This window comes from Fistularia commersonii, chromosome 27 (assembly GCF_037954325.1).
Source record: "Fistularia commersonii isolate RoL2024-O1a breed Wild chromosome 27, RoL_Fcom_v1.0, whole genome shotgun sequence".
Classification (NCBI taxonomy): Eukaryota; Metazoa; Chordata; class Actinopteri; order Syngnathiformes; family Fistulariidae; genus Fistularia; species Fistularia commersonii.
Genome location: NC_141310.1, coordinates 8,301,190 through 8,313,525, shown reverse-complemented (window position 1 = coordinate 8,313,525; position 12,336 = coordinate 8,301,190). Strand labels below are relative to the sequence as shown.

Sequence of the window (12,336 nt, the reverse complement as noted above, 5' to 3'; positions counted from 1 at the left end):
CTAGCACTGGTGGACTAAAATGATGGTTTTCGAACCTCATTATAGCCTTAAGAATATTTTAGATTGATAAATATTTGAAAGAAAGAATACTAAAATTTAAAGTCCTGATTGTCCCGACTGGCGTGTAAGGAGTGAGCCTTAAGATATTTCTGAGAGAATGAAGAGAGTAGGGAAAAGTGAAAGCACAACCATGGCTGACTTTTCTGTTTTATTGATATACACTACTTTAGAGCCTACAGTATGATGCAAGGTATTCCCTTTGAATAATTTCAAAAACCACTGCAGTCTTAAAAATTACAAAAACTTAAACATACAAAATATACAACAATTGACAATACAAGGCTTGGTAAACATCAGCTAAACCTGTATTTCCCTTTTAATTTACAAAACTTTTTTCCTGCACAAACGGGCAAGAAATTAAAGGAGAAACCAGATATCAAGCGTTTTAAGCGAGGTGTTAGGCCACAGGAGCCTTGTTGAATTTTACTGGAGGGTTTAAAACCATTTTTCAGCTCCAATTCCCAAAATTCGGGTTGACAGTCGGTGATTTCCATCAAATCATGTCCTGAAAGGCACCGCTGTCCTCCAGTTTTTCCTTTAATTTCTGAACCGTATGTGTGTGCATGTGTGTGTGTGTGTATATATATATATATATATATATATATATATATATATATATATATATATATATATATATATATATAATTTTTTTCACCACTCACACCCATATAAATCCCCAACCTTTTAGGAATGACATCCATTTCAAAGTATCAAAAATAGTTAATGTCTTAGCTTACCATGTAGCACAGTAAACCATGTAAAATGGGAACATATTGTTCGGTCTTTGGTTTGACAGAAGAGGACTGCAGCCAGAGTTTTTTTTTTTTTCCTGTGAATGCTGGTTTTGTTTTTGTTGACTCAAGTCTTCAAGCTGCAAAACCAGCTTTATTTTTATAAAAGGCCATATCCCCTTCTCCCATCCAAAACTTTTAAGTCCTCCCTAACCAACAAACATAATAATAGTTGCTGACCTCCATCTTAGACATGGGGAAAAAAAAAAGAATCAACCCATAACAGCATACAGACACACTGACAAACTGGTTTTCAAACAAGTGTTAAGGCATCCTAAGAGCTAATGTAGTGACACAATACTGTCACCGTCTGAATGTTTTTTTTCTTTTTTGTCTCTGCTCTGTGAAGTTCATTAGCAATATTACAAAAAGTTGAGAATCTCATATTTCATGTTTAATGTCACACATCCTATACGTTGCATAGCCTGAACACGTGGGATTCAGTTGATGAAAACAGGATTCTAAAAATTCATCTTTTGCACATTATATTTGGTACAAACAACATTCTCACAGGCACACGTACAGTGAGTATAATAAGATGCTTGCACCCATGACAAGGCAAGACTGGCTGATGGACGGATCCCGGATGCTACAAATACAGTGTTAATCAAGCATCTACAAGTCTGTGGTCTACATCTATAGGCATCAAGGTCTTTTTTTTTTTTTTTTTTTACTTTTCTTTTCTGATTTCAAAGGCATTAGGCAGAACTTCAATGCATAGCAGAATCATTTTCACCTGGAAACTGATGTAGAAAATATCAAAAGCATCATTTCTTAGCAGTTACATGCAGGAGCATTGTCATCTAGCTTTAAGGCAAACCCCCCCAAAGGAAATAGTCCCCTCAAAATGTGCCGTCCTCAACTGACCTTGTCCAAACTGTCCGGGTGGAGATGCATCTGAGCACCCAGCCTCGCTCAACTTGGATCTCTCAAAACACAACAGGCATTGGTCTTTCAGCTGCTCCGCCACAGGTTCTCAAACTTAGTGACATGGATTTTTACAATGATTAGAAATTTGGCCATTCTGGATGTAATTCATCGGCATTTATATATATATATTTTTTTTTTCTTTGCATCATGTTGCGCATTTTTTTTTAACCATAATCTATCTGATTTGTTTGACTTCAATTTCTACACCTTTCTCTCATTATTGCACCTCTTTTTGCCAATGTGGCATCTTTATAAAAAGCGTTGCTGTAAATTTTTATAGACAAATTTGTGTCGCAACCTCAAATGTAGCATCAGTCTAGATCTGCAGAAACCCCAGGGAACCCTATGCTTCCATCAAGTCACTGCAGAGGTTTTTCAGCTGCGATATTCTTGCTATTTAAACCACCAGTATTTTATCTTGGAGAGCGACACATTGAACACCCACTTAAAATAATGAGAACAGATCTGACGCAGGGGTTGCGAGTATTGCAGCCTCAGGTGATCGTACAGGAAGTGTTCTGCTCCTACAGCGGTGTTGTGCGGCGTCACTGCCTGCTGTGCCGGGCTGTAACTTCCCTTGAGACTTTGTTATTGCTGCTATTCGGGCACCGCAGGCCCATTAGAGGACAACACAACATGCCCCGAGATTCTTTGACTTTCTTCGACAGCAAATTTTGGTTCAAACTTGGGTTGTGGAAGACCTTGTTAGATCCAGATGTTGACATAGACATTTTCCATAGACATTTAGGTGTATAAAATTGTTTGATAAATATTTGCCAGATTACTACCTCGTACTTGCCATACCGTTACTGGCCGTTGGGAAACTGAAGGCACGAAAGGCCCCTAGGAGATATGGGGAGTTATTGCATGTCTTGAATCTATGGATAAATATGAACATTTCTCTTTGTCATGGAAATAAAGCCAAACTTTAAATAATATATTTGAATGAAAACCATCATGAGGGCCGCCTCTCTCCTGAATCCCGCGCGTCCTTTGTGTCTGAACCATCAAGGTTCACAAAAATCACATTTGTATGACGTGAGTCACACATCTTAGTCCTAACAGAACATGGAGTCAAAACTTTAAGCCAGCTGTGCAATACAATGAAAAAGCTTTTTTTTTTCCTCTATCATTCAAAGCTGCTAAATGTTAATAAGGCATTTGTTCAACTCGATGAGAAACATGGGAAAGGGACTTATAGAAAGGAGGAAATTCATGTACACATATCTACATGCTTGAAAGCTTACTAAAAGTTGTGGAATGTTGCAGGTTTGTAGGTGCCAGGACTGGCTGAGGAGAGTCTCCTCTGCTCTAGGTCCAGCATCAAACCCAAATAAGGTTTATCATAAAAAAAAAGGGGGGGCGGGGATGGGGTTACGGGGTGACAAAAACATGGGCAGAAAAAAAAACAAAACAAAAAAAATTGTTAGTATGACAGGAAAGGTCAGCCGTTCAAAACATCCCATAAACACTTCACAAATGAGATTGTGGTCATCCAGGGGGATTCAATTTGAATTTGTTAATTTCGAAGAATTGTCTAGGGCAGTGAGCTGTGCTGTTTATCCTTGGGTTGGAGAACACCGTACCTCTGTTTAGCTGCTGTTTGCTCGGGCCAGTCAGGATTCTAGTAGCCTGATGTTTGAACTAAAGCCAAATCTTTCATTCTGCACGCATCTTCATTTACGCGGGCTGCTGCTAGTGAAGAAGAAGAGGCTGTATCAACTCCCGACGAAAAAAAGGTTGCTTTTTTTTTTCCCCTCCACGCTCGGGGAGTTGAAACGTCTTAGGTCGCAGTTTTGCAGCCATCATCTCAGACCTGACAACCGGAGCAGAGGGATGGATCTTCACTTTTTTGCTCCTGTTCCTTTTACCCTGCTTCAGCTCTCCATCCATTTTCAAATTCTTATCTTTAAAGAATACATAAGAAACATAATATCCATCTCGCCAGGTTGAGTGTCTGGCAGGTCCTTTCACTGAAAAAACAACTTGTTTGACTCGTTGTCTCTTATGATTCTGGAGTCCAATCGCACCCGGAACCGGAACTTGAATCGGGGTCCGTGATGGCGCTATGGGAATGAGGGTGCTGCAGAAGCAGTTCTGCTTTGTCAGGGTCTGAGCATCGCCTGAGCTGAAGGCGGGCCGTGAGTGCTGGGGGACTGGGACATGTCTCTGCCGATGATCTCGTTCACTGGAGGGAGAAAACAAGCAAAAAAACAAATGAAAATTAAAAAACATTTCGATTCTTGATTTAACTTGTGTCTTTCCTGGCAGAATCACATTTTTGAGGCAGCTTCTGAAATCCAATTTAAGAAAGAGGTTAATGCCTATCCCTTGCATGTCAGCTATCCATCGCTTTTGCAATCATGTAAATATAAACAACACATTTTAAATGCCTCTCAAAATCAACAGCCAGTCAATTTCCCTTTTAAGAAAATTCAACGATTTCATCACGATGTTAAAAATATTCTTATATTTCAATTTTTCAATTTTGTACAATTTCCCTTTTAAAAAAATTCAACAATTTCATCACGATGTTAAAAACATTCTCTTATATTTCAATTTTTCAGTTCTGTACAGCTCAGTTGTAAATTGGGTGACTTTATAAATACAATTATGTATTTTCAACGACCTGTAATACTGGTTCATTGTTTTTCAGATTTGTCATGCTATTAGGGGAAACCTGGCATTACATATGAATGTATTCATAGCAAACTTTCACAAAATCATCTTTCTGATTTCAGAAAAGTACAAGTTTGAGTCATAGTGCTTTTACACATTTGGCCAGCAGGAGGAAGTATTGTCCCCCACTGCTTCTCGCAAGACTCACTAAGGCACAGCCAAAAAGCTCAAGGTGGAAAAAACACAACGCACTGGCAAACTCAAAGGTCACAAAGTCATAGCTTTGACATGTGAAATAATGACTCCTGAGAGAACAAATGAGAAAAACTATTCCATTCACCCACGGAGCCGGTCACACATTTTCCCAGGTGACACAGCACACCCCACTCGTCTGATCTTAGACACGTAACTTGGTATTTTTGAAAGATTTAACAGTAGCTGAATGTGGCTCCTTGGGCCAGTCGACACTGAGTACGGCTGCGTACAACGGCTCCATTGTTGGTAACCTTTCGGCCCTGGAGAGGCACCTTCAACAAAGTGAGGTTAATTACTCTGTTACAAGGTTTTAAATGAATAGCATGGAGCTTTTCTTCACTGGGGTGTCCGTGGTTCTTTTACAACTGCCCCTTAAATTAAGCATTCACACCGGGACCTCAGGAAACACAGTCAGGAGCACAAAACCACTGCAGTCGTAAAGTAAATCAACTACCAGTAACAGGGTGTGTGTTTTTCCTTTGTCTGAGAATGTGACACGTGCTATGTTTGGGTTATTGCACGATTGTTTTCTACATTGTAGGCAATGATGACAAGTAATCAACAGGTAGACGTATTTCTTGGCAGACTGGTTTGGGGAGGGATCAGAAGAGACCTCTGGGCTATTGTGACACTGGGGAATTTACACAGAACGCAGCTTATCTTGGCCCCTTGTACAACTGAACTGTGACTCCACACACACAGCTGGGAGGTGTATCACTCACTATCCATAATGTGATATCTGTAATATTGCATCTTGTACAACTTGACACAAAAATATTGTTTTGAATTTTTTTTTCTGGAAATTACAGTTGAAAAGACAACATATTCAATGTTAGTACATGAGCTGTAAGTGGCCTTGAATATGGGCAAGTAATTACTTGGAATTCAAGAAATTATTTTATAAATTAAAAATAAATTGCCCAAAAAAGAAGAAAGAGAAAAAGCTTGATACACTTTTGAAGGTGGGTTTCATAAAGACATCACACTAAAAATATAAAAGCAGATCAATTAAGTAAAATGTATTCTATTTTAATATGAGACATACTTTTAATATAAATACGTTCAAAATAAAATGCCTGATCAGAAAAATGCTAGTGTAGCATAGATAATACAGATATTTAATTATGAGCAAAACCATATTTACATTTGAAAACAGTGTAAAATGAAATGAGACCCTTTTATCACTACATGCTATCACAATTTTCCCGCCTCATCCTAAAAACATCTGACCCATCTCAGGTTTTTGTTTTGCATCAAATGAATGTTGTCATTTGGCACCTTTTTTTTCATTATTTACAAACTCTGATACAGGAAACAGCTTAATTTGCCTTCACTGGTTGTTTTATTTGTGTTTTCTGCCACTTGCTTTTGTGTCTGGCCACCATCATCCTGTTAGCGTGGGAGGCTCTTCCTTTCCCATGTCAACCATGTTAACACACTCAGCACACACATGAGACTACACTTCGACGATCAGAGCAAACATCCCTGTTGTGTATAAAACATGGACGTGTATTACAACAGTTCATTGAGTGCTGTTGATTTTTCAAGGTGAAATAAAACTATGATGGACTACAGATCTCCTTTAAAGGCATACAAGCACTGCAGCGTGCTTAAAGTAAACAGCATCATACGGTTGTTAACAGGAACAACGAACAAGAAACACGCATCTGTGGTGTAGTAAGAAAGAGGGGTGCCAGTTAATGTGAACTGACCCTTCTAATGTTTCAGTGTTGACCACAAATGCCTCACATTTAGAATAAGAGATTGAAAAATCTGAAAGTAAAAAAAAATTGATGTGCCCCTTGCAATCTGCCGTAACAGTGCAGGCATATGAACAATGGCAGACAACAAGCGGTTGTCTGCAGAAAACAATTCTTTCCACCTTGCTGATTAGGTGGGGTGCAGATGCAAACATTCACTTGCCAAGTGATTTAAAGAAAAAAAAAACAAAAACGAATAAAAGCACAGGACATGATCTGGTGTGTTTTTGAATAAATTCACTTCCATGTAATTCACCTGTAGAGGTTATCTCTCCTTAATGTCAAATAACCTCAGGATTGCTCCCGCATTTGTTTCAAATTAAATTCTGGAGCTCCTTAAAGAACATGAAATTTGTCAGGACATGATTGCAATGCTGATTCAATTCCTGCAGTCCCTAAAATCAGTCTCTAAACATGCAACTTTTTATTCTTTGCCTACCAATGTTGAAAATATTACTTTGGATATAAAATTTATTATTGTAGCATTTAATGAAATAATGTGTACTGAGAATAGCCTTAAAAATACAGGATCAATAGTATGAAACAAAACACACTCATTTTACATGCAAAACGAAAAAGCTTGTAGTCATCTTCAGGTTGTGTTTCACAGTTTTACTCGTATTTTACCCGAGCAGAGGGATGATTCAGGGCTGCCTGTCATCCTAAGCGTGGCTCTAAATGGCACAGCCAAGGGAGATCCTCTGCAGTTGACTGTGAGGGGGGTTCCCAAGTCAAATATATACATCTCAGCAGATACTTAAACACTAGACTTGCGTTGGGTAGCTGGCTCTAGATTTCTCAGCCTTTTTTTGAATTTAACAGCTACTGCGATCGAAATATAGAAATTACTTTGCGTTTTATCAGAGAGAGCATTTATTTCTGCGCAATCAAAATGAACTTGAACTGCAGCCGCTGGTTCTGTCTCCCTCTTCATCAACTACATTATGTAAATTGCTGATCTGGGAGCATGCTATTTCAATCCATCATTCTGCGACTACCAGTTTCTTGATTGCTTATTGAAACATTTATGATGTTTATTATTTCTTTTCTTTAGTACTATGTTTGTCATGTGATAATGATATACTTTTGACAGATGTACAGTATGTACAGGAGCACACATAATGATTTCAACGTAGTAAGTCAGGCTGGTATCCGTATTTTGCAGTATTTAGCCTTGGACTGGTTTGTAACAGTCATCACTAGTTATAAAATGAAGTCATTTTTTCGCACATAGTGCTCAAATGTCACATATAAAAAATAGCCTCTATGGGCAGGGGGTTCATGAATCGCACTTTAACAGGGTAGAGAATGATACAATAAATAATAATCAAATGCAACAAAACATTGGGTTTTTGAAGCTGGGTCATTACCATTACCAATATTCTAATGTAGCTCCTGTGAAATCTAATTACCCCTGGGGGAACTAAGAAAATTAAAAAAAAAAACTCAATAATGTATACCTGCTCTTTGAGTACTGTCCAGTGCCAAACTGGTAATTATCATCACCTCCACTAACATGTTAAACACAATAATCCATCCCAGGAATAAAAAAACAAACAGAAAATTGATCTTTTAGAAAAGGTTGAGTACATACAGTGCGTAACTCCAAGACAGACAGATTTTTAGCTCAGGAAATGAAGACAATATGCCACAGTGGAAACCATTAGTACAAAAGGAACACAAAGAGACAAGCCTGCAAAAAAGGAATATTGGAGCACACAGTTTCCACTTGCAGAGCCCTGTAATGACATGCACAAAGCCCTGGGTATGAAGGAAAACATGAAGCAAAAATCCCCTGAGCGATCACACACACTGGAAATAGACGGTCAGTTGATGGACCTGCCATTGAAATCTTCCACATGTTTATATTTTATTGCTGCTGCAGCTCAGCGAGCTTCTCTGTTTAACTTTAATTTCACTCAAGGAGGGAGTGAGTGTGCAGGTGTGGGCGAGGGCAGAGAGTTCTCCAGAGAAGCTCATTCAAAAGTCACTTTCTCAAAAACACTCATCCCTGTGCATCATCAGCAGGTTTTCCCATTTCATCTGACAGTTAGTGATTCAGAAGACTCCTGTCTCCTTTTGATACGGGCCAATCAGTTGTGGCTCCACTCAGCAGGTGACCACACCAGCAGGCTTTCAATGGGGATTAGCAAAGCCCGGTACAATGGTTGATAGTGCTAAGCATGGGATTTATCAGTACAGATAATCAAAAAGTATATTTATCACTGATGTTCAATCCATGATTTTACTGAAAAATGTCCTAATGTTTGGTCGGTAAAACTGCATCATGAGCACCGAAACACAAAAAATTCTGGGATTTCAACAGTTTATATTTTATATTACATTACATTGTATATACATACAATTTACATTCCATCCATACATCCATTATCTACAGCTTATCCAATTTAGGGTCGTGGGGTTGCTGGAACCTATCCCAGCTCCCATCGGGCGAAAGGTGGAGTACACCCAGGACTGGTTGCCAGTCAATTACAGGACCACCTATACAGATAGGTAACCATTCACTCTCTCATTCACACATCTGGGCAATTTTCCCAATTTTTCCAATCAACCTGCTGCATGTTCTTGGACTATGGGAGGAACGCGTATATGTATGAGGCCCTGGGTTCAATCCCCAGCATCTCCACTATAAGCCCCTTTGGATAAAAGCGTCTGCCAAATGACTGACTGTATTCACAAACCGGAGAACCCATAAAAAACCCATGCAGACACGGGGAGAACAGGCAAACTCCGCACAAAAAGGTCACATTCGAAACCAGGTTCCTTCGTGCTGTGAGGCTCTGCCACTTTGTTGCTTTACTTGTGTTCCATCAGCACAATTTACTACATGGAAGTGGAACAAAATAATAATAATAACTGTACTGTATTGTAGGATTTTTTGGAGTAATTGCAATGTTCCCTGTTATTTAATTTCTTTCATAATATCATAACAAAAACACTATACAACAAAACTCCTTTTAATAATAAAATGAAATTTAATAAACAGATGCTAATTAACCATATACACCTTTAAGTAAATATAAGAAATCAGATATTTAGCTTGAATTAATGGCTAGCTCTCACAAAATAAAAAAAAGATATGTAATAATCTGCTTTTCCGCAATGAATTGAAATACTATCGCTAAGAAATAATAAGCACATAAACTTGAAAAAGAGTGGGTAGTATTTTTTCTTTTTCTTTTTCTTTTTTAAAATCATATTTTCCATAGCTGTGATAGTTTCAGAACATGGAAGTAAATTACAAGTAACACCTTAAGGTGACTCACTGAAAACTGTGCACACGCACAAACACAGAAACACACACACACATACAGATGTACAAACACATAAGCGGGCCTACTTTCAAGAGTGGTAGTGAAATCTACGTCAGCACACTGTCAAGTCCTCACTTGCGGGCCCTGAGAAATGTGTTGACGAGTGTTTCTTTTCCAGTCAAACACTATCAACCGATGATCAACTGACAAGCTCACTTTAAACCTGGATGCAATGAGAACAACCAACAAAGCAACACAATCTAGGCGAATTAAAGACTCCGCGATTAATATTCAAGAAATTAGGCTTAATTTTGTACGTGCATATTCTGCTAGGGGTAGTAGAGCTACGCAAGTTGCTCTCATCCCTTCTGAGCTTTTGAGTTCCTCCCATCAAACCCAAAAGAGGATATGGCACAATTTTCCTGTCTGATTTCAGTTTCTGCCAAGACCTCAACATTACACTTTCTAAGACCCTAATTGTATGGAAAGATGACACACAACGTCCATTTCCATTTTATTCAGAGGAAAACACCAGCAAATGTTTGCAATTGTTTTTAATGAGCAGCAGCATTTGCTGGAAATGTATTTTCCTTCCTCTGCTGTTTCTCTCATGCCATTATGGTCAGTTAATGGAAGCATGAGGGCTTTGACTAACGCTGTGCCATGCATGCACACACATCCACAAAAGGTGGATGTGATTGACAAAGAAAGGTGAACTGCAAGTGTAATTTCATGTTTTGTATCATTTGGAACTGCAGCTATATTTTTACACCTGTGAATGGCAAAATCTAATGTTTTGTTAACCCTATTGAAATGTAGACATGCACTTATTTTTTTGGGCTGGCGTTTGTTCAGTCATGTAGTAAGCAGTGATTTAGAACAGAACAGACTGAGGTGATGGTTAATTGATATTGATGTTCAAAAACAGGTGGACTTTGTCTCGTCCTGTGAATAAGAATGAAGTCACCCCTCAAACAAAAAGTTTTCCATATATATGTGCACTAAATCATTTTGAAACTAGCTTGATGTAGTAACACGGGAAAGAATTTATATCTATGTATTAATATGTAAGATTTTACCAGGTTAATTCATATTGTAAGCTGCTTAAAATAAAGACTGTATTGTTGGCTCCTGGAAACAAGCCATTTAGATTGAAAAAAAGTTTAGTGAATTGAATAAAATACCAAGAACAGGCATAAATAATTTGTGTCACTCCCTGTGTATTTGTAGTTTTGTGTCATTATTATGTCTGTCACAGGGTCCAGGCAGAACTACCTATCTTTAACCATTAAATCCATGCTTACACTTTGAGGCATCTGGGCATTTAAGCAAGGCAGTACGCTAAAGACTGGGTTTAGATGTGACCACACACTGTGTGCAGACTTACACTGACTGCTTACGAGTGCACTCATACACACATATATACACGGCGTCTCTTACCATGCTTTCTTTGTAGCCATCTTAATCATCAGATGCTCATTATTATTATTAGTTAAAAGCTCTACTTATGAGCATAAAGGTTGTTTTCATCATCCACACAAAAGGGCCTTTTTTTCAAGGTACTTTAGTGTTTATAATATAGGTAAGCAAACAGCTTAACCGGGATATATTCATATTAAAGCGTCAAATGGAAGTTGTTTTATTTTGTTGTTGTTTTTTTTTATGTTTTTTTAGTTAAAAACCTTCATCTCTAATGTTTAAGTTACAAGACAATATTTTGTCATTTTCAACACGAAGGTCTGTATGCTTGGTTCAGATTCAGAGCAGGAGAGATGAAAAAGAAAAGGCAGATTTGAGCATAAATGAGTTATGTGCTATATTAGTGAATAGTAGTAGTTCAGTCTCTGCTTCTCCAGCTCATTGCATTTGGTGAAATTTCTCTTTTTCCACATTTTATAACCCAGAAAAAAATAATTCTAACTGTTGGAGAGTGGACATTTTACAGTTATATTTGACAAATTTACCGAACAGGGTGTAGAGAAAAGTATATTGCAATATCAAGTGTATATTTAAATCTTATCTTACATGCCATATATATCAGATTGAGTGTCTTGGCTACATGACCCTGCTGTGAGATTGGACCCTGAGCTTGTCCATCCATCTGCCTGTCGATCTGTCCTCTCACCTCCTGCGTCTTCAGATTTGCACACAAACACACACACACACACACACACACACACACACACACACACACACACACACACACACACACACACACACACACACACACACACACACACACACACACACACACACCTAAACTACTTCAGACAGCTACACAAGACAATACATGAGATTTCTCTCTCTCTCTCTCTCGCTCACTCTCTCGCTCGCAAATATACATGTACATAAGACACACATCTCAAGCATGCTCTTGTGTGCGTCACAGGGGCCATCTGCTTGCTAACCGGAGCAGTTTTTCTACACACACCGCATATGTGTATTGCCTGTCATGCTCCTTACACTATACTAATGTAGTAGTTAAGGGTTCCCATTCTTTTTAGGGACAATTTTCCAGGAATTTCCCTGACTTTTTCTACAACAGTATAGTTGTTATGATATTTTCTCGTATGTATTAGACAGCAGGCTAATCATTTGGGATGCTGCAGCATTGCTATATAACTATGTCCATATAGGAGTTTTGAA

At 38.4% G+C, this 12,336-nt stretch overlaps 1 protein-coding gene across 1 annotated transcript in view; it reads right to left on the bottom strand.

The window, feature by feature from the left end:
- Nucleotides 1-196: 196 nt before the first annotated feature.
- Nucleotides 197-12,336, bottom strand: part of nfatc3a (nuclear factor of activated T cells 3a) — a 59,323-nt gene continuing 47,183 nt past the window's right edge. The window contains exon 13 of the mRNA XM_086174564.1: nucleotides 197-3,969. Within this exon, the coding sequence (XP_086030690.1) occupies nucleotides 3,887-3,969 (83 nt within the window). The 3' untranslated portion in view covers nucleotides 197-3,886. The remainder of the gene's footprint in view (nucleotides 3,970-12,336) is intronic.